Genomic DNA, 23,400 nt, shown 5'->3' with positions numbered 1-23,400 from the left:
CCTTCTTCTAAGTCTAAGCCTGCACTTCATATGATATTTTCTGTGTACAAGTTGAACAAGTAGGATGATACAATGCAGCCTTGCCTGACCCCTTTGCCAATTGGGAACCATTCTGTTTCTCCATGTTCTGTTCTAACAGTAGCTTCTTGTCCTGAGTATAGATTTCTCATCAGAACTATCAAATGCAATGAGACTCCCATGTCTTTGAGAGTATTCCATACCTTTTTATGATCTATGCAATCAAAGCCTTTGCTATAGTCTATAAAGCACATGCTGATTTTCTTCTGGAATTCTTTAATGCCCTTCATTACCATTGTACGTTTGCAGTGCGGTCCCTAGTGCCTCTTGCTTTGCTGAACCCCCCCTTGCATCTCTAGGATTCCTCTCTCCATATGGGATTGACATCTTGTTGCAGAGTTTTAAGCATAATTTTGCTTGTATAGGAAATTAATGCTGGGATTCTATAGTAGCTGCAGTCTTATGTTTTCTCCTTTTTTAGTGAATGGTGATGTATATTTATAGTTTCCAGTCTGTGGGTCAGTGTTTTGTTTTCCGTATTTCATAGAATCACAGAGTTGGAAGAGACCCCAAGGGCCATCCAGTCCAACCCCCTGCCATGCAGGAAATCACAATCAAAGCATCCCCGACAGATGGCCATCCAGCCTCTCCTTAAAGACCTCCAAGGGAGTGTGTTCCACTGTTGAACAGCCCTTACTGTCAGGAAGTTCCTCCTAATGTTGAGGTGGAATCTCTTTTCCTGGAGATTGCATCCATTGTTCCGGGTCCTGTTCTCTGGAGCAGCAGAAAACAAGCTTTTCCCCTCCTCAATATGACATCCCTTCAAATATTTAAACAGGGCTATCATATCACCTCTTAATCTTCTTTTCTCCAGGCTAAACATCCCCAGCTCCCTGAGTTGTTCCTCATAGGGAATGGTTTCCAGGCTCTTCACCATTTTAGTCACCCTCCTTTGGACATCCTCAACATCCTTTTTAAATTGTGGTGCATATTTTGTTGGCATATTTTGGTTAATGCTAGAGTTGATTCCATCAGTGTGAATTGTAGCACTTCAACTGGAATATCATATGTTCCTGATGATTTATTTTCCCCTATTTCTTTTAATGCAGCTTCCACTTGGCTTTATAGAATTTGATTAATTTTATTAAGTATCTAGGTGATACTTGGATTGTCATATCTTCATTTTATCCAAAGTGTCGTTAATTGGTGGCTTGAATTCTAAAGAATTTGAATTCTAGAGATTATTCTTAAGCATTTGTGTAAACAAAATACTGCTTAGATGGATTGGGTGTAGTACTAATACATATTTGAGTTACCTTATTTTCCTTTGAAAAGAAGGAAAAAACTGGTTTTGTTCTGGCTTAAAACGGGATTAGTTGACATTGTTGAGAAAAACAAAATCTCAGCACACTAAAAGAGAGAGCTTCTATACTGTTGCCTTTCTAACATAAGGCCCTCCTTCCTTATGTATGATAGATTGTATAGTGAAAGTATAAATAAGTAACAGAAGCATAACCTGTTTTCTTTGAAAAACTTTCCAAATATAAACTTTTGACTAGCAATGGATAAAATAAAGGTCACCCATAGTTTCATAAATAAATTGCTTTTACTTGGTCTAACCCTGATTTGTCTATTTGCAGATATTATTAAAGTAGTTGATGGGGTCAGAGTAAATAACTGCATATAGTTAGGCTGAGATGTACTTTTCACTTATTTTGCTCGATGCTGTTAGATAGTTGGGTATAATGATCAAGTCACCTTTTAGCCTGGAAAAAATGTCTCTCTGTGTGTTTCTTATCTTTTTTAGTTGTATATATTTTCTGTCTCTGTTATCTCAGAGTTCCTTGATTTTTAGGTTAATAGTGCGCCAGGCTTTTTTTTTACTTTTCATGTGGGTGTTCTTATTACTCTTTGAACAAAGCATCCTCTGCTGTACAAACAAATATACTTTTTCTTTTTAAAACAATGTATTTTATGTATTTTTTAAAAGCTGGACACACCTATTTCTCTAGCCTCTCCTTGCTAGTGTTGCCTTCCAAATGTAACATTTTGTTCTTTTGAACTCCTTCCAGTAACATTTTATTTAATGGGAATGTTTCCATCTGGTAGACATTGAGAATCTGAAGTTACTTTTGACAAACCTATGTGCAGATCAGTCTAATTCCAAAAGTATTTTTCTAGGAAAATCCTGTTCTCTGTATTCCATTATTCCATCCAAGAGTTGAAAAACGTATTTCTAAATAAAAGTTTTCATTTTCCTTAAGTACACCAAGAAGCATTCATTGTAAAGACTGAGTTCTATGCATGTTTGCATATTTTGTTGTTGTGTACCTTCAAGTTGTTTGCAACTTATGGCAATCTTAAGGTGAACCTGTCACAGTGTTTTCTGAGGCTGAGAGTTTGTGACTCATACAAGGTCACACAGTGGGTTTTCATACTTTAATGGGGAATCAGACCCTGGTCTCCTGAATCACAGCCCAACTCTCAAACCACTACACCACACTGTCTGCCCATAGTTGTTTATACATAACACTTTTAACTATTTTGGAGATTAAAACATAAAAACCAAATACATACAGTACTAGTACTGTCTCTACAAACTTACTCTTATATATTTTATTATTACAAACCCTTTGGTTGAAAATATAATAATATCAAGAAATACTGACATTATGTTATGCCATTATGCAAGCTAGAGGACTGCCTGATTTCATGGTCCAGGCATATCTTTTTTCATGAATTATAAAGGGGATGAGTTACTTCTTTGGAAATGAAGAAAGTTGGCACTACAGCAGGAATCCAGCTGGGAGGAGGTTACAAACATGGAACCTGGAGTTAGGCACTCGTGACTGTCTCATGTTCAGAATCCTTATGTAGTTCCTAGTTTAGGGGTTACATATGGACCATGAAAATCCACAAATCCCCTTTACTGGTCAGCAGCCACTGTTATTATTATTATTGTTAACTTTTATTTATAAAGCGCTGTAAATTTGCACAGCGCTGTACATACAATCTTTTTAATTGCACGGTTCCCTGCCCTCAGGCTTACAATCTAAAAAGGCATGACACAAAAGGAGAAGGGAAAGGACTTTCTTCTGTCTGTCACTAAGTGACTGGCTGACGATCCTATAATGCCCCTGTTTGGCCCTAATTGATCATTGATATCAAACCTCCATATTTAAAGACCTACCAGTCACATAGCTTCAAGATGCTTCCTAGGGCAAGATAGTATGGTCTCACAGAGATCCAGAGGACTTAACCAGGGAGCGTCTCAAGCACATAGACAGAGAGATGCATCCTTTGAAGTGTAAAACTATGTAAAGTGCTGTGCAAACTTTACAGTGCCCTATAAATAAATATGATGATGATGATAATGATAATGATAATGATAATGATAATGATAATGATAATGATAGATTGATTGGGAGGCCAGTGATGGGAAACAGGTATGTGGCATCTGACATCTGACATCTGCCAGACATTTGAGAATCAAAAGGACAAGCCATATGGATCTGCCACCTCTTTTCTTTAGTATGGTTCCCCATTGCATACAATTTGTGGGTTCCTCCCCAGCACCCCTTGCAATTTGTTGCATAAGTGATCTCCAACACAAGGGAGAATTACAATAGTGATTCTGTCACAAAGGAAATTGCTCATGGGAAGGGGTGGAGCTGTCAGCTTCTTCCCAATCAACATGGGAATAGACCCCCACTGATCACAACAACTGCTGTCTGATAAATACAGATTGTGGGGTTTGTCTAAAAGGTTAAAGAAAGAGACCTAGAGGAGATACTGAAGGGGTTATTGAGTTTGAATGCATTTCATCTGTAGCATTTCACTTGTAAATGGATTCTTAATTTTCAATTTGGGTTTATGCTTAACCTGGTGATAAATGTGTGGATCAAAAGAGAGAGGTTCCAAACATTTTTCCAAACTCACCCACATGAAAGTATCAGTTAAACAGGTGTTTTGACCAGTCCTTCAGTTCCTTCTTGAAGTATGTAAACATTGGTTTAGAGTTCCTTGAGACTGATTGATTTATAGTCATGGCGATTATTATCAATCCAGAGAAACAAATTCAAAAACCAAAAGATCTGTGAATTGTCTGAGTTCCCAAAGGCATGTATAAACCCATAATTTTGGATTTATTAAAATTACTTTGTAGGCCAGTGAAAATCTGAAATTTACCTACAGTTTTCTTTTTCAAAACTGGCAAGTTGTCAATGGGGTTTTTAATAAAGAGGAGCATATCATCACCAAATTGATTTCTTATATTGAATCTTATTTATAGAGATAATTTTGATATGTGGGCAGGATCTGATTAAAGAAGCAAAAGATTCTAATGCCTGGGCAAATAGAGGCATCCTTGATGTGTGCCTCTAGATAAGTTAAATGTTTTTGAACTGTCTACTGACAGAGACATATATTGTAAACACAAAAGTTGTTTATGCACTCTATCAATGCAATTAAATACAGTCGACCCTTCTTATACACGGATTTTTTATACACGGATTCAAGCATACACGGTTTCAAAATGATCCAAAAAAGGATAATTTTCAAATATCAAACCTTGATTTTCCATTTTTGTAAGGGACACCATTTTGCTATGTCATTATATTTAATGGGACTTGAGCATACACGGATTTTGTTATATACGGGGGATCTTGGAACCAAACTCCAGCGTATAACAAGGGTCCACTGTATGGTCATTCTAAATAAGCAAAGGCTTTGAGGGCATCTAAAGAAAGATCAGAGTTTCTTGTTTATGCAGTTGAGCATAATGGACAGGTTAGGGGTTTTCTTATGGCCGCAAACAAATATCGACCAGAGATGAAGCCATGTTGATCATGATGAACAAAATTCATTGTAAATTTATTTAGCTGACTAGCAAAAATGGATGTAAACATTTTTTGATCCTTTTCAAGAAGACTAATAGGACAATAAGCTGAAACCTGTCTTGGATCACCACCTTTTTAGGTATGGTGATTGTTTTAGCAAGTTTCCAAGAGTCTGGGATTTTACTGCCAGCCAATATTGCATTGCACAGCTCTAGTAAGTCAGACAATAAGTTGTTAACTGTCCGATTGTATTGCATCCACTAGATTAGAATTAACCATGTCAGCTTTGATAGCATAGCACTGAAATGATTAAAGATGCTTTTGTTTCTATAGACATAGTTAACAGTCACATTTTGACGAACTGTGGCTCTGCTGTCTGGTATTTTAAACTTTTTTTTTCTGTTGAACATCTTATTCAAATTCTCTTCTCTATGTGTATATATTACAGCTACATTCATTTGATTACATCTAAATAGACATGCATTGCATTACATTGCAAAATCCCATTAGTGTGTCTCAGCTAAATAAGCATATTTAGTCACATGAATAAGCAACCTTTACATCTCTACTCATGTCAATATTTCTGTCTGTTTTTAGGCAAAACCGAAGCTAATTGAACCAATTGACTATGAAAATGTCATTGTTCAAAAGAAAACTCAAATACTCAATGATGCCTTGCGGGAGATGCTACTTTTCCCTTATGATGACTTCCAGGTACATTTTCCTTTTCTGAGTTTTGCAAGTATTGGAATTGATGTATAATAATAGATTGTAAACAGGACAGTTTATAAATGTTGTTTGTTTAAAACCTCCATTACAGTACTCGCTGTAGATTACTTAGATCAATTACAGTGCTCTTCCTTTTCAAGCTTTGAGGTTTATGTACATTGCCTTGAACAAACTTTATCTTTAAATGGTGATTCAAATGTTATCAATTAACTTAAAATAGTTCACAGTGTCTCTTCCTGCTTATCCTGCAGGAGCATATTGCTTATATAGTTTTGTTTGCATTGCTTACCTTTTGTTAAGTAAGGTTTTTGTTAAGTCCTGTTTCTTGGTTTTTAAAAATACTTTAATTGGATAGGATCACAAAACCAGACGGACTGATCTCTTTCATCTGTTCCCACTTGTGTACTAAGATCCTACTTGTATACTGAGATCCAAAGTTCTACTTATGCCTTCCCTTCTGACTGTCTAAATTGCAAGCATGCACAAATAGTGGGTCTGCTCAGTTATCGCACCCTGCTGTTCTTAAGGAAGCTGATTCTTGTCTATGTGTTGTTTTGACTGGAAATGTGGATCTTAAAGAAAGCCTTTGAGGACAGGACAACTTGACTTTGTGATGGACTATGAAGTCTAGGTGATGTCCCTGAGACTGTAGCTGTTGTTTTCCTTCCCTTTTGGTTTCCCTTAACTTTTGGTTGTGTTGATTGTTAAGTATAGAACTTAACATTAATTTCATTGTGTTTACTGATGTTTTTAATTTGATCATTGCTAACCGCTTGGGATTTCTTTTGGGAAGGAAAGGTGGGATAAATCTTCTACTTTAATTTTTTAAGTGAAAGTAAACTAGAACATTTATTATTTAAAATTGTTTGAATCTGGAAAAAGTTATTAGGTCTAAAATCATAGAATCATGATTCTACACCTTCTAATACTTTCTCCAGATTCAAACAATTTTAAGTAATAAATGTTCTAGTTTACTTTCACTTAAAAATTTATAGTAAAAGATTTATCCCACCTTTTCCTTCCAAAAAGAAATCCCAAGCGGCCTATTGTACAGTTTGTTAGTTTAAATGACAGGTTGGGGTCTTTTTTGCTTCAGAATGTGGATTATTCTGCATTGTCATTATTATAGCGCTTTAAAGCTTTCTAAAGATTCTTCCATTCCCACCCTCCCCATCCCTGAATTTCAAAGAAAGTAGCAGGTGTTTTGTTTTCTGTAAAGTACGTAAAGTCCATCTCTCTCAACTAGCTTTTTGCATTACTTTTCACATTTTATATCATAATGTATCACCTTTGACTTTATTGCAAGAGTGCCACCAGCACTATTATACTGTTACCTCTGTTATCACAGAACTGTAAAATTATTTTGATCAGAGAAAATGATTTTGGGTGGGGAAGACAATTTATTTTAGAAGCCTTTCTGCTGTCATGAGCGAATATCACTGCCATATATCATTGATATAGAATTGTTGCAGGCACAGTTTTGGCTAACACACCTGAGTAATTTTCATAAGCAGAGTAGTAGTCAAAATTGCACTGTCAGCACATTAGAATTATTTTAAAGCTACTGTTAGTCAAGCATTTTTAAATTCTTGATTGAAAATAGTACATCCTGCTGTTTTAAGATGACACCCATGGCATTGTTCATTTCACATAAGTACATTTATTACCACTTAGACAGTGTTGGGGAAAGATGATCAGAAATATGAAGATTGAACTTTCATCAAATATTGAAAGTTTTCTTACTGAATTTCAATTCTTGGGATGCACACTTTCTCTGAAAATGAACATGGTACTCATCTTTGTAAATATATCCCATTTTAAAAGAGCTCAGCTGTGTTTATTTGTCTATTTTGATAAGGGTATTTTAAGCTGAGCTGGGAAGAAATATGTTGAGTATCCACTGAAGGACCAGTATTGAATGCAGGAAGCAGGTGTGACTGCAAACAATAGCATGTGTATATATCAAAGGCAGTTAAACATCCTGGGTCTTACCAAACCACTGAGATTCCAGATACGTGTAATACTGTCTAAGAGATTCACAGATGGATATTTTTGTCCAATTGTTCTCCTTCATTCACAGAACTTTGGAAGGAATCCAGATGACATTAATTCTATTCTGGTTGAAAATCCATATTTTACCTATTATAGCACATCTATTTGTTTGTTTTTGGCCACATAAAATTCATTAAGGAGCGAAAGATGGAATAGTTTCACCATGCACATTGGCTGATAAGGCTGGAAGCCATTCTGTCTGGAAGCACCAGTAGAATATATGGCATAGGAGGAGACATTTGATTCACGTTTGTCAGTTAACATGTCTACTATGTAAGACAATGTTATATTAGGATATTGAAGTTTGCTATACAGTTGTCCCTCTGGATTCGCAAGGTTTAGGGGAACAGTATCCCTGTGAATATGGAAAATTTGTGAATAAGGTAAGCCCCTCCTACTTCCCCTCTGATGCCTGGGATGGCTGTCTGAGGCATGGGAGGCCCCAGAGGCATGGGAGGGCCCCCCGCCCTCCTCTGTCTTTAACCTGCTCTGGGAAGCCAGTGAAAGAGATAGGAGGGCGGGGGGGGGGAGGCACAGACATGTGTCTGCTTCTCCTCATCCCCTGGCCCTCCTGTCCCTTCCCACAGCTGGCTAAATGGACAGGAGGGTGGGGGGGATGAGGAAAAGCTGGCACACGCCTGACTCGCCTCACCCCCCGCCCGCCTGTCCCTGCCCTCCTGTCTCATTCGCGAGTAATCAAAACCGATAAGTCCGCAAATCTGGAGAGACGACTGTATATTTGGAAGAACATTTTACACAGATTCTGACTGTTGCATAAATATCTGTTGTAATAGCATCCATTATTTTTCTTCCTTCTCTTTATTTTTTAGTGATTGATTCTTTATAATAAAAGTAGAGATGGGATGTTTAACTGTATGAAGTGCAAGGACCATACTATAGACTAAGGAATTAGTCTGTTGGAAATTCTCACAATGAGTTTTCATCTCTAAAATAAAGAGCTAGTTATAATGACACATGTATACTTTTAAATATACTTCACTTTACACTTTTTCTCAAGTGTAATACAGTTGGCCCTTCTTATATATGGATTTTTTATACACAGATTCAAGCATCCATGCCTTGAAAATGTTTTTTTTAAAAAGTATAAATTTCAAATATCAAACCTTGATTTTCCATTTTTTATAAGGGACCCCATTTTGCTATGTCATTATATTTAATGGGACATGAGCATACACAGATTTTGTTATACATGGGGGATCTTGCAACCAAACCCCAGCATATAAGAAGGGTCCACTTTATTTTAAATGCATAATTGCCTTGAAAAGTGTTTTGTGTACCAGTAGTATCTCCTGGCCTAAAAAGCATGGACATCAGTTGTAATTTCTGCCCCCTACCCCTCCAGTGTCTGAAAATACTCAAATTCTGCACTAATGCCTAATAAATTCTGAACTAGGAACACTCATTCTTACCTAATTTTCTTTCTTTCTGGCCATGGAGTTTAGGAGAGAACGGAATTTCTGGTCCTAGAATTTTTACCAAGTGATTTAAAAATATTTCTTTAGTTATATATACAGTATAGGATACAGACACTTTAGAAACAACAACTATTTTACCAATTCCTTTATATGACAATTGTAATTTCATAGATATCTTAGGTCCATTGGCTAATAACCTCCAAGCAAATACGATTTGGTTGTTTGAACCAACCACAGATATCTGACTCCACATTGAGAAGTACATGATAACTATAACCTACTAAAACAGACTATGGCCTCCTGTTAGCTTCTTTGCGATAATTTTTGATCTCACTCTTGTGCAATGGCTGCTACCAAAAAAGGGAAATTATTACGAAATCCTCTTTTTGACTTAGACTATGTGAGTTATTTTTCCTGTCAAATTTATGGAAAGATTAAGAAAGGATTGAGTTTAATAGGCCAGGCATGCACTGGTGGGAGGAAAAGAGATAGGACTAGCAAGAGGCTAGTTTGGTTTGGGGAGAGGAAAGGAATCATTCTGGTAAAAGTAGAACTCAGATGATAGGTCTTATAAGAGATTCCACCTTGAATTTTAACAATCTGTTAGGATAAGTAAAGGGAAGGGCTGAATCTCTATTGCAAATTTCTGGGGAAATTTTTCATAATGTTTAGGGGAAATGTTTACTGTAGTTGTGATAGATTCCTTTCATTCTATGTCTTTTTTCAATTTTTTAATGCCAGTTGTTCCCCTCTCCTACTAACATAGTCTTGGAAAAATGCTGTAAAGGTGGTTGCCACAGTTTTTTTTAAAGCAGCCTCCCCTACTGATGCAAGTCCCCTTAAATTTACTTAGAATTTTACCTGGCCTCTGGAAAATGGCCAGAATGCCCCTCATGTATTTCCTGCTTCCACACAACGAAGGGAATTGGACGAGAGGATATTTTTCTCTGTGCTGATTGAAAGAAAAGAATTCAAAGTGGATTAATAGAGGAGTTTCATCTGTTTCATCAAAGAAAAATATTTGTGGATGATACAGAATGGGAGAACATGGGGAAATTGTGAGGATTTGTCTTAGAATTCTTTATATTTCAACCTATATATTTATATTTAAAAAGCGATTGTGAGCATTTTGGCAGAGCTCTTTAAATCGTAGCTTAAAAATCTATTGATGATGAAAATGCCATTCATAGTATTTTAATATTGCCTAGAAAAAATAGGTCCATGTAGTAAAGATAATCAATGATGCTTAGCTATGAATGCATGGATGGCATTATACTGCACTTAGGAAAATTCTTTTTGTCATTAATTGTTTTTTCTCTTCTTATTAAAGACAGCAATATTGAAACGACAGCACCGATATTTATGCTCTACAGTTCCTGATAATGCAGAGAAAGAAGCTCAGAGTCTATTTGTAACTGAGGTAGTAGTTCTATTGTGTGCTACTTGATTTCCTCGTGTTTATGTACAGTTGGCCCTTTGTATCCGTGGATTATTCTTTATCACTGTTCAAATTCAACCATCCATGGCCTGAAAATATATTTTTTTTAAATATAAATTTTAAAAAGCAAACCTAGATTTTCTCTTGTATATAAGGGGCACCATTTTAATACATCATTGTATTTAATGGAATTTGAGCATGCACAGATTTTGGTATCCATGGGGGGGGGGGGGTCCTGGTACTAAACTCCAGTTGATACCAAGGGCTCACTGTAATTTTTTTAATGTAACAAAAGCTGTAAATCTGTGCTTGCTTTGCACTTTCATGCACTTTTTTCTACGTACTGGATGAAATTTTGAGACTTTTTGCATATTTTTTAATCAATGTTTTGAATTTTGGGATATTTTGATGAACAATTCATTTATTGAAAAATGGTTTTCATACCCAGATTGAAATAATTTTGCAGAGAAAAGTACAAAAGAGTAAAAATGTCAGGGTTTTTTTTCACTAAAAAGTCTCATGGTGGCTGAATGTCTTTTTAGGAGATTATCACACATGATGTCATGCAATGTTGCGATTATCCCTTGATTATTCCATGAATAAAGAGGAAATCTAGCACCGCTTTTTATTCACAAGAACGAATGGGAAGCGGTGCTAGACTTCCTCTTTATTCATGGAATAATCGAGGGAAAATTTCAAAGTCATGCGACATCATGTGATGATATTCACATTATCGCGCAATATTTTTTCCCAGTGCGATAATCTCCTTAGTCCCAATCATCTCCCATTGCAAGAAGAGAGGAAAAGGTGTGGGAGACTTTCCTTCCCTTTCCCCCTGGCTATTCTGAAGCCTTTCCTGCTGTCATATATATTCCTAGACAACTGTCTGTCCTCCATGAATGGAAATTATGTTTCTTTCTTGTTTCCTTTGTGCCAACCAGAACAGGGAGAATAAGGTTTAGTCCCCTGCAGCCCTAACCTTAGAGTGCCAATGTGGCGTAGTGATTTGAGAACTGGACTATGACTCTGGAGAGCAGGGTTCAATTCCCAGCTCAGTGATGAAATCCAGCCTCAGGGGAAAGCAATGGCAAACTGCTTCTGAACAAATCTTGCCAAGAAATCCCCATGATAGATTTACCTTAGCGTTACCATAAGTTGGAAACTACTTGAAAGCACACAACACACATGAACTATTACTATGGACATAGTCCTTACTGTAAACTATTAAGAGGTCTCAGCAAGCCACTTCTCATTCTCTGAATGGCTCTTCACAGTTTCATTCTTCTTCAGTCCATTTCATAGTTTCATCCTTCTTCTCAAAGGTTTCAGTCATTAAATAAGATATGCAATCTGACTAGTCTCTAGTCCATATAGACCATCTGTGAGTAACTGCACAGGTGGGGGTAGGTTTAAAATGTGTGTGTTGTAAGTTAAGAATAAGTTTAACCCTTCCATCCCCAGTGGTGTTCCTCTTCCCTGAGAATCACCCCTTCTGCAACAAATAAGCTTAAAAATAAAGCACATTGGCATCAAAGTTAAGAATTGTGTGGGGAGAGTTGGGAGGGCAAGCCTTCCAGGTTACATATGACCTGTCTATGATAGGTTCCTCACTAATTATTTGGAAGAGAAAGCTATCCATGGCCCGTTCTGCACGGGCATAAAGTACGAGCTCTGCACGTACTAGGGTTAGAAAGAGGCATCACTTCCTGATGCTTCTAACCCTAATAAGGACCGAGTCCGTACAAAATGGTGGTGCCTGTTCCACACGGGCACCGCCATCTTGACGTAGCGGATGCGTTGCGCCCGCACGTTGCACAGCACATATGACACCGCGAGTGCGCCATTGGCGCCTTGCGACATCATAAGCGTGCTGTGAAGAGAAGCGCCATTTTGGGGCTTCTTTTTGCTCCATGAGGGAGTCATGCGGTTTGGCTGCTGCGGCTCCCTCACGGAGCAACCAACAGCGCTGACAGACTGCTGCTTTTAGGCGGTCTGTAACGCTCCTAAGAAACCACTGAGAAATTCAAATAACTTACAGTGAGATTAATGAGAAGCATCCCTCACACAACCCCTTGTAGAAAAGATAGTAGCTAATACAATAGCTTATGTTGTCATGAATCTGGAAGTTCCGATAGGCAGATAGTGGGGTGAATTACTGTAGCACCATCACCTCAACAGTTATCAACACTAAATATGTGTTACAATCTCACAAGTCTTTGTCAGCAAAGACTTCTGTCCCTGATGGAGGTCGCTGCAATCAAACAGCCCAGCCTCTGGGAGCCCTAAAACGAACTTGCTCCTGGTGGGTTCTTTTTAGGTTGCACGCTAGGTGCCCTTGGCGCCCTTGTGCGCAATGATGCTGTCCGCGCTGCGCCGTTTGGATGCACTGCCATGTGTACGTCATCATGGTGGCCCCCATGTGAATGGGGGTGAACCATTATGGCGTGGTAGGGCTCGGGAGCATGCGGATGCTCCGCTATCCCAAGCCCTAAAATCGGGCCCAGGCTGGCGCTTTGTGCCAGTCTATATCGGGCCTTAGTTTCATGGTGTAGTGGTTTGAGTGAATGACTAGGACACTAGGAGACCAGGGTTTGAACATCGTCTTGGACACGCAACCCACTGGGTGACCTTGGGCAAGTCACACCCTCTCAGCCTCAGAGGATGGCCATGGTGCCCCCCCCCCCCAAGAAATTTGCCAAGAAAATCCTATGATAGGTTAGGTTTAGGTCTCCTTATGTAAGAAACGACTTGAAGACACGCATCAACAGCAAGTCTTATTTTATTTCCAGACTGATAAGAGCTCAACCACACATATAACTATTGTAGGGAGTGTTGGAACATAAGGCTTTAACAAATACTTTTATCACTCACATACACACATAATATTTTGAAAAGTGGGTATATTAATATACATCAGTAATCTTATTACATAAGTATAGTCTGTTATTTGCATCAAAAATATTCCATATACTGTATAAGAAATATTCCATCCAATTTGATGTAAGAGAATTTTCTTAGCATGATCCTGGTCAGGCATGATGGGTGCTGCAGTCCAGCCATATAAAGTACTCTTGAAAGGACATCAGTTCTAGGGAAAGATCCTTGGATTTAAATGACACAAAAAGATATTACAAGTATGGTTTAACTAAATATTTTGCAGGCTAGTGCATGTGCTGGGATTAGGGATTCTTCACATTCCTTAAATTTGCTATACCCTAGATATCCTATGTTTGGTACACTTGTTTCAGTATATTCCTGTCAATAGTTGTGATCTAAACTGATCAAAATTTAACAAACCATTTTCCTTTGATAGCTTTCACTTTCTTGTGTGTTGTTCTTTGGTAAAGACTTTATGGTTGTACTGTTTTGTTTTCAGCTTTTTTAAAAAAATGTTCAGGGTCCCCCCCCCCCCCCCCCCCGTCAACTTGAGAATTGTATGATTTGTCATGCTGTATCATGTCTCTAATAATCTGGCTAAGGGAACTACTAAATTTTTTAAAATAAAAAATCAATTGCCAACATGCCTTTATATAATGACCCAGACTAACATACAAGATATATTTGTATTGGAGCCAAAACAAATGAAAATCCAGTTAATTAGTCCAGCATGGGTGGAGTGAAAATGTACTTCCTTTGACTGAAGACTAAGAAGACTTTGCTGGAAGTATATACATACTTACAGCATTTTTGTAGCCAGCTTGGAGCCATAAGTCTTTTTCCCCCCTAATGGTATATAAAGTGTATTGGTGCATTCTTACTACCAGTATATAAATGCCTGTGTTAGTTTTGTTTTAATGATGATATTTTTATAATAAGGAAAGAATAAAGAAAGCTAGTTGACCTTCGTTCTTTTAACTTTGACAGTTTTAAAGGCACAATTTTAAAAGCACAATTTAAATCAGGACAAATTCTTACACTGCCAGGAAAACCACATTATTCTTTGAAGACTATTTGTTAAATATATGTATTTTATTTTTTCTTTATAAAGTGCATTAAAACATACAACTCTGACTGGCATGTTGTAAATTACAAATTTGAAGATTACTCAGGAGAGTTTCGACAACTTCCAAAGTGAGTAAGATTTTCTGTATTTACAAAAAAACATTTTAAATGCTTACTACCTAATCAGAAATTGCTTTGCATGCCGTAATGTGCTGGTTAACCTTCTGTATTTGTGCAGCATTTGTACCATTTAGGATCTGCATGCTTACCTTGCATATATTCAAGAGCTTCTAGTAAAATCACAGGGAATAGTATCATGGCAACAGTCCATAGCAATGCCTTTAATTGCATGCCTATAATATGCCTGTGGATGTATGTTAATATGATACAGGCTGTTATTATGATGATTGATAACCCTGATTTTACAGACCCTCTATCATGTGAAGAAGTATAAACATGTAGGCATATCACAGATATGTAACAGAACACATGGAAGATAAGAGGGCAGAAGCTGCTGCATTCTCTAATTTACATATTTAGTTCCATTCTAGAACAGCTGAAAGATGTGTGAAATCCCTAAGATCCAAATGTAAATACCATTTGAATATAGTGGAGAAAACTACACGGGTACCATTCCAGGTACAACATAAGTTTGAAGACAGGAAGCATGGGACATTTTTAATATTTTGCTCCACCTACATATATTTTAACACCTGAGAGTACCCAAATGTACAACAGATGCAAATACAGTTTATAAGGAATTTAAAGTTTAAGTGTCTACCTTCGGTATAAGTTAAAGCTACTTTGAAATGTGGGATGTTCTGTAATTGGGGAAGTTTGTTTGAAGTTCAGCATATTCCTGAAGATATGCTTATGCTATCACCATAGATTCAGTCTTATTAAAGAGCACATAATATATCACTTAGAATCCCAGCAAACAAGGGATAGATATGAAAGAGTGAATGTGGTAAGTGAAGTAGGGTATATCAAGTAATGGCTAAGAGGTTCCTTTCTTTTCTCTTGTAACCAGAATAAATCTGTCTCAAATAAAACTATTGGATAAGACATCTCTTATTCATGTTTTTGTAAAGAACATGTAAAGTTAATGGCATATATGCTCCCCCCCCCCCCCCCACAAGCACTACTATTCTTTGGGGAAAATGTGTGAAAAATTCCCTCATACAGTGTGTGAAAAATTTCCTTCCCTTACACGGGGGATCTGTTTTGGATCATTTAAATGAATGGGACTCGTGCACGCAGCATGGTGGCACGCACATGCCATTATCCCTTCTGGGGTGTGCTTGCCCTTCTTCCGTAAGGTGTGCCCACATATTGGTAAGCCTCTACCATATTATATTAGCTGCCCTTCACAATTCTAAAATAATTACTTGAGATGTGATCTTTTCCTTTTCCTTTTCCTTTCCTTTCCTTTCCTTTTTTTTTAGTAAAGGGACCAAATTAGAAAAACTTCCAGTTCATGTTTATGAAGTTGATGAAGAGGCAGACAAGGATGAGGTGAGCTTATGATTTTTTGTCACTTCAGATTTTTGTAATACGATGGTGCTTCTGACAACCTTGTGCAAGAATAACGAAGTAAATTGTCTCTAAAAAGTTAGTGTTGATGGTATCTGTGCCAGTCAGTATACTCCAGAAGCCCATTACTTGGGCACTCTGGAGCAACACCAGGTTGCAGTTTGCATGTGTTTCCCACTGTGCCACCTGTGTGAGTTGCTCCTTCTGAGGCTGAAAACAAGGTGTTCAGTGTTTATCACATGGCTAGCTGCCTCATTATGACTACCAAGGGAACAATTTGCACTGGTGGTGGGCAGCACATAAGAATGTGCTGTAAGCAGCTGCCTGGCACTGCTGCAGAGGGCTCTGGGTCTAATGAGAATATCCAGAGCAAAAATTGACTTTTAAAACTTCTTGTTAAGGGTGGTATATTGTGGGGTTCGGCACCAGAAATGAGGAATGGGCCCCATGTCATCTGGACTGATCGCCAGGACAAGAGGAAGACATGTTGTTTGGCCTTTGCGTATGCAACTGTAGTACTCTGAAATATTTAAAATGTGTTATTCTCTTACTGCACTGTCTTCCGGTGCTAAAGGAAATATTTTAAATGTGTTACTACCTTTTTCCAACTGCAGAAGAGAGTCTCCTTCAGAGGCAGGATCTATGCTACTTAGTTATTACATTTATGTGAGTTCCATGTTCTGCTTGATTAAAAGAGCAGGTGTCGTGATGGCTCAGTCTTGACTTTGGATCTATCCTGTTTTGAACAGTTAACTTCTTTAAAATGTTTATTTGTTAAAAGAAATATTCTGTATGAAGGTTGCTGGTAGCTCAACCCTGCCACAGGATTTCCTTTATTGGAATACCACAGGATTTCCTCATAGTGGAATTCTGAATAGAGCTGAAAAGGAAGAATGTTAATTAACTGGAGAGCATTCTGTGTTTTCATAGTAAACTACTAAACTATTTCTTCAAGTACTGATGAATATGAAACATTTACTATAGAATTTCAGTTGTAGACCAATTATGTTTTAAAAACAATAAATCCAGTTAGTGGTCCTAGTTTATTAAATAAATTCCTGTATGGCAGTCAGCATTTATATGAGTCTTATTGGGGCTGAACAGACAGCCTGTTTGAGGCTGCTTGGGGCTGGCCTCGAGGCGTAGCATTTAGATGCACTACGCCCCCAAGCAGGATAGAAGCCAGAGCCAGCTGGCTTCTCTCCCACTTGGGGACATGGTGGTTTTTTTTGCCCCAAAAAGGAATGGATCTTATCCACTCCGTTTTGGGGCAGAATCTGGCTGGATTGGGGCTGGGCATATGTTTGCCCTGGCCCCAATCCAGCCTAAAAGGGGTGGCTCTAAGCCGCCCCTTTTGGGCTATCTGTATCCCCCCCCCCATTGATTCAGTGGGACTACTCTATTTGGGACTAGAAATTGGATTTGGGTTAATCCCAATATATTGCAAATCGTGGGAACTTGTTTACTGTGGAATGACCATATGTTGAGAGTTCCTGTAATCTGTCTTCTGAGATGGTTTTAATTTCAGGCATAGAAGTTGGTTGGTGGGTAGTTTGTTTTTGTTACTGATTTTGTGAGTGTGGAGATGCAGTGATGAGTAAGGGAGGGGAAATATGATCCTGAGGACACAGTGTCATGAGAATTTGTCAGAAAACATTAATATTGAATAAGTTCACAAGCTAGCTGTATATTACAAGTGTAACTAATCTAAGCAGTTGCTATCTGCAAGTTTAAGGTAATGCCAACACCGGATGCCACAGCTTTCAAGTATTACAGTGAATATTGAGCTTTCCTGCTGCTTTGGATGTGAAACTTCTGATGGTGAAGACATAATCATACTTTTTTTATTATACTTTTTTATGTAGGGTGACAATAAAAGCTTCCCAAATGTATTTACTGTTAATCTAAGGTAAATCCTCTATCTGTATTTCTGATTTGGAGCCCAAACTAGAGGATGTTAATGAAATATCAATACAACTTGTTGGAGTAGGGGCAGGGCCAGCTCATCCATCTAGGCCTAGGCAAACTAGGCAGCCGCCTTGGACGGCAAATTTAGAGGCGGCACAGAACTTTTTGTATAATTTTTTGGCTTTTTGACTAATTCTAAATACTATGATAAGAGATTGGAACCTAAGTTTTATGTCATGTTTCGCTTTAACAAGCAAAACAGCGGAAATCAAGGGGTGAAAATAATTATGAGAGATGACAGGGGGTGCCAAAATATTTCTTGCCTAGAGTGGCCAAATACCTAGAGCCAGCCCTGAGTGTGGGGAGAACAAAAATAAAAATTTTAAAAGCTTTTCAAATTCAAGATGCAATGAATACTTAGATATTTATTGTAGTGTTTGATTGTAAGCACCTGATATATCCACAATGCATTTTGATTCTTCTACATTTTTATATGGTACATCTGGAAGTCAGCATGTGATTTTGAGGTTGTGGTGACCTTTAGACACCAAAAAGGTGGTACATTAATGAGGCATGTAGACCCCAAGACAGGTGAGAAAAACACAAAATATGGAAGGGATTTGCTAACAAAAAACGATCTTTCTCTTTACTCTCTGCACTTCCTATCAAAATGGAAAGGAAAGGATGGATTCTCACCAACAGATCAAACAAAATTTCCTTCCCCTTTACTCCCCACTGTGTTCCTGAGTACTGTTCCTACTTTTTGGGTGCCCCAGATCCTGTTACTACTTTCTTTATTTAATGAGGCCACCATCAATCAAATGGACTCATTTTCATCTGCTGGATATCAAAACAGTCCACCACTTTGGAATCCCTTTTTTGGTCCTTTCAAAGGGCTATTAAGTCTTCATTTCTCATGAAATCACTTTTAGCCTGAGGCTAGTTTTAAGGTATAAATATGTATAGAAACCCATAGCCTCTTTGCATGCAGCCTGCCTGGCATATAGTCTACCCCATACTCTGCCCAGAACACAGTCTGCTCAGTAAATAGTTGACCCCCTTGCTGTGCTCTGTGATTGTTGCCCTCAGACTCCCATCTGAGCTGCTCCTGCTTTCCATGGACCAGTCTTTGAAACAATTAGATATTGTCCTCAAAACAACCCTCAGTCTCCACTATCCCCTTTCATGTTTCTTTTTCAGTTAGTCGTGAATGCTAGATGTTAGAGTGAATTATTTTTGTGTGCATGCTCTTTCATATTTCTTCCAAATAAAAGTTCTCTTAGATCAGTCATGCCTGGAGTTTCTATCACTTAGTACTGGTATATAAAAAAACTCACCCTCTCACAAGCCCAGATAGCATTCCCCAGTATATTAAAGATAGACTGCAGTTGTTAGTGAAGGCTGTTAGTGAAGGCAAGCCTCAGAACTTTGTGGGTAGCATGATGATGTCTGCTTATAAGCAGCCAGTGTTTTTTCTTGATTTTCCTTTTTTTTTCAAGAGCTGAAAAAACACAACATGCCTTGTGTGCAACTAGGATGGAGAAATGACCTGATCAGTTGGAACCAGGAAGTGACTTTGGCGCGTTACAGACCACCCGAAAGTGGCAGTCTGCCGGCACTGCCGGTTGCCGCGTCGGGGAACCACGTTGGCCAAACTGCGCGGTTCCTGGACGCGGTAAAAAGAAGCCCAAAAATGGCACTTCTTTTTGCGCCCTGGAAGTGATTCTGTCATACTCCTCAGAATATTTTAATGGAATCTGAAATAAACTGGGAAGTAGAAAAGAGGTTCAGGGGGCATTTTGAGGTCTGGTGGAGGCATCCTCAATGCAAGAGGCAAGTGTCTTGGTGCCAAGGTGGGAAAGTGTGGTATGAGGCTATTGGTAGGAAAGGAGACAGAGGAGGAGGTTGGACAGATGGTAGCAGAGAGCTAAGACATGTGTGAATGCCTTGGTTAAGTGTGAATAGGCTAGCGTCAGTGGGCCTCACTGCTGGGGAGTGGTGCTTGCTTGATTGTTAGTCTGTCCCCCCTTCCTCATCTGGGTTTCCTCCCCTTCTGATGAAGAAAGAAAAAGAAAAAGAGGGGGTGCGTGAAGTATTTCTAATAGAGAGCTGGCCTGATCCTGGCTGAAAAGGAGGGGAGGGTGAGTGACTGAGAAGACCAGTCTGGTTCTCAACTCCACTGTTGCTTAGCTGCACAGCTTGCCTCCTCCTTGCAGTGGAGCAGCCATGTGACAGGCACTGTGCAGGCCCAGCCAGCCTTTGCTTTGGCTCCTGTCACATGGCCATTCCCTGCAAGGAGGAAGTGGGTTGAGCAGCTTTCATGTCTTGAACCCTTTGTGGACTCCCACAGTGTAGATACTGCTGCCTGCTTCAGAGGACGAAAACCTGTGAAATTCATGAGGTCTCTGTAAATCAGTAGAATATATAGGTAGAACACATGCTTTGCATGCAGATGGAATCCCTGGCAAGCTATGGCTAATAATTTAGAGTGTACCGTACTGAACTGCAGGAACTGGCAGTAGTCTGATGGTAGCTTCCTGAATGCTTGACTTAGGGATATACAAAATACTTAATATATACTTTCTTTGTAGTTGTGTTTTTCCATACATGTTTTTGAATAATATGTGTACTAAATGACTCATGGGTAAATATAGAGTGCTTGTGACACAAGACCCAAATATACATTACTTTTATTGTAACATTTTCTTTTTAAAAAATAGGATGCTGCATCTCTGGGATCTCAGAAGGGTGGAATTACAAAGCAAGGATGGTTATACAAGGGCAACATGAACAGTGCCATCAGTGTTACTATGAGGGTATGTGAAATGACTGTGTGCTAAACTTGTTTGAACTGTGGTCTTGAACATGGTTCCACATTTTCATTGTTAACTGGTTTCAGCATCAGTTCTGAATGTGTGACACTTTGGCTGCATTTACACAGCAGAAATAATCCAGTTTGACACCATTTTAGCTGCCATGGCTCAGTAATGTAGTGTTCTGGGAACTGTAGTTTGTTGTGGCACTTGAGCTCTCTGACAGGGAAGACTAAATGTCTTACAAAATTACAGTTCCAAGAATTCCATAGCATTGAGCCATGGGGGTTAAAGTGGTGTCCAACTGGATTATTTCTGCAGCATGGGTGTAACTTTTATAATGTTATTACTGCAATCCTAATAACTCTTAATGATTCCTGAATTGTAATACAGTCGCCCCTCCGTTTTTGCAGACTTGAAATCAGTGATCTTGATTACTCACAGAGGGGCAAGCCCCATTGGATAAATGGTGCGTGAGCAGGAGAGCATGGCCATTCAAGCCCATGGGGCTTGAATATATGCAAGTTTTTGTTTTCACGGGGTGGTGGTGGTCCTGAATGGATCCCCACGAAAACAGAGGGGCAACTGTACAATAAAATTTGACAAATAATAATAATAAAAAAAGATATGTGCATCAAGCATCTTACCATTTTCCATGATTGTAACTCTTAAGAGGATATTTGTGAAGTTGGTTTTGAGGCAAGCAAAATGAGAAGAAGCCCTGCTGAGAGCATGTAAGCACATGCATGTTCCTAAAAAGCTATAGTGTACAAAATTTTGTGTTAGTTTATATTATAATGTAATTAATTATTTTTATAACTAGTCATTCAAAAGAAGATTTTTTCACTTGCTCCAACTTGGTGATGGATCATATAATCTCAATTTCTATAAAGATGAGAAAATATCAAAAGAACCAAAGGGGTCGATATTTTTGGATTCCTGCATGGGAGTGGTCCAGGTAAGCCGTAGGCATTGTTGCTTGATACATTGCTTTCATTTTATATAAGCTTAAATCTGCGTATTCCTTTTATCTTTCAATATTACTGTAGGGTTTTAAACTAGGTTATTTATGTAGTCCTAATCACTCTTGCTAAGGAGAAAGTCCCATTGAACAGAATGAAACTTACTATATATACTCTAGAAATTTCAGTCAGAAAATTGACCCCAAAACCCTGGGTCGATTTATCCACAGGCCAGTGTAATTGCTGTACTTTAACTCATATATATATATATATATATATATATATATATATATATAGCGCCATCCCCTTTCCCTGAATAGAGTGGTTAAAAAGCAAAAACTTAGTCCATCCTGGGAGCACCAAAAAGAACCATGGATCCCCTCTACTCTCTCATCCATTCAGCCTTTAGGATGAGCACAAACAGTTATGCATACCAGCATTTTCTAAGTTCTTTGGCATCATTTTCCTTTGTATTATCCTTTACATCCTTTGTTACATGCCCCTAAGTTTTACCTACGACTTATCCATGGGTCATATCAAAATCCATAATTTTGGCCCCAAACCCTCCCTTGACTTATACATGAAGTCGACTTATAGCCGAGTATATACTGTACTTCTGCATTGCATTGTCACTCATGGGTGACATGGATATTTGAGTTTTGATTTTTTAATGGGCAAATAATCTAAAATTATTTTTTGTTGCAAATGGTCTAAAATGGTGTTATGTTTTCAGAAGTATTCGTAGCAGTAGCAGCTCACTTAGGTTTGTTGATAACTGTTTTTAGAAATTGAAAACTTGGGTTAAGTACTGAAAAAATATGTCCTACAAGGCAATTTAAGAACACATCAAAGTCTATTAGAACCATAAATAGTACTGTCATATGACTGTAAAATGTTTTACATAACTTCTTGTGTGGGATTTCAGTTATGGGAGCCAGATCGCATTCATAGCTATACTCCCAAATATTTTCTATTGACCTTTACAGTATTAACTTTTCCTTATTTTTTTAAAAAAATTCTTTTGAAGCAAAACAAAACCTAAGCTTTAGTTGGAATCCTGCCAGCAGCAAAGACTAAAAAGGGAGTAGTTCACATCTGTGTGCTAAGTATTTGGTTTATTCAAGCAACATTATGAACTTCTGTGGTGGAACAGATTTGGAAAGTTCTTATATTTGTAGATGTTTTACTACATTTATTATGACCTTTGTTGTTGTTAACTTCCTTCTGATTGACTTTGACTTATGGCGACCCTATGAATGAGACCCCCAAGCCACTCCGTCACCCTGTTCAGGTCTTGCAGCCTCAGGTCTGTGACTTCCCTGATTGAGTCTTTCCATCTGGAATGCAATCTAACTATTTTTCTACTACCTTCTACCTTACCAATCATTATTTTTTCTGTTGAGCTATGTCTTCTTATGACATGGCCAAAGTATGCCAGCCTCAGTTTAATCACCTTAGCTTCTAGAAAGAGTTCAGGCCTAATTTGCTCTAGTACTTCATTTATTTGTCTTGCTTGAAGTTCACAATATCACAAAATTCTTCTCCAGCACCACCCTGTAAATGAATTTATCTTTTTTCTGTCAGCTTTCTTCACTATCCAAGTCTTTTCTGTAAATAATATTAAATTGTTCCTTTCTATTTAATATAATTTGTCCCAGCTTTGTGGTCTCTTTTCCATAACACGAATATAACTTTTAGTTATTGTATACCAAACCAGATAGTTCTGTATAG

At 38.2% G+C, this 23,400-nt stretch overlaps 1 protein-coding gene across 12 annotated transcripts in view; it reads left to right on the top strand.

The window, feature by feature from the left end:
* Nucleotides 1-23,400, top strand: part of LOC149319174 (dedicator of cytokinesis protein 9) — a 194,806-nt gene that overhangs the window by 54,699 nt on the left and 116,707 nt on the right. For all 12 annotated transcript variants that reach the window (XM_089511207.1, XM_089511208.1, XM_089511205.1 and 9 more), the window contains exons 2-7: nt 5,454-5,570; nt 10,404-10,493; nt 14,500-14,582; nt 15,899-15,968; nt 20,615-20,710; nt 21,531-21,665. In XM_089511207.1, coding sequence (XP_089367333.1) covers nt 5,454-5,570; nt 10,404-10,493; nt 14,500-14,582; nt 15,899-15,968; nt 20,615-20,710; nt 21,531-21,665 — 591 coding nt within the window. The remainder of the gene's footprint in view (nt 1-5,453; nt 5,571-10,403; nt 10,494-14,499; nt 14,583-15,898; nt 15,969-20,614; nt 20,711-21,530; nt 21,666-23,400) is intronic.

Source organism: Sceloporus occidentalis, unplaced genomic scaffold (assembly GCF_023333645.1).
Source record: "Sceloporus occidentalis isolate IW3139 unplaced genomic scaffold, rSceOcc1.0.p SCAF_2, whole genome shotgun sequence".
Lineage (NCBI taxonomy): Eukaryota > Metazoa > Chordata > Lepidosauria > Squamata > Phrynosomatidae > Sceloporus > Sceloporus occidentalis.
This window is presented reverse-complemented; position numbering and strand designations above follow the sequence as displayed.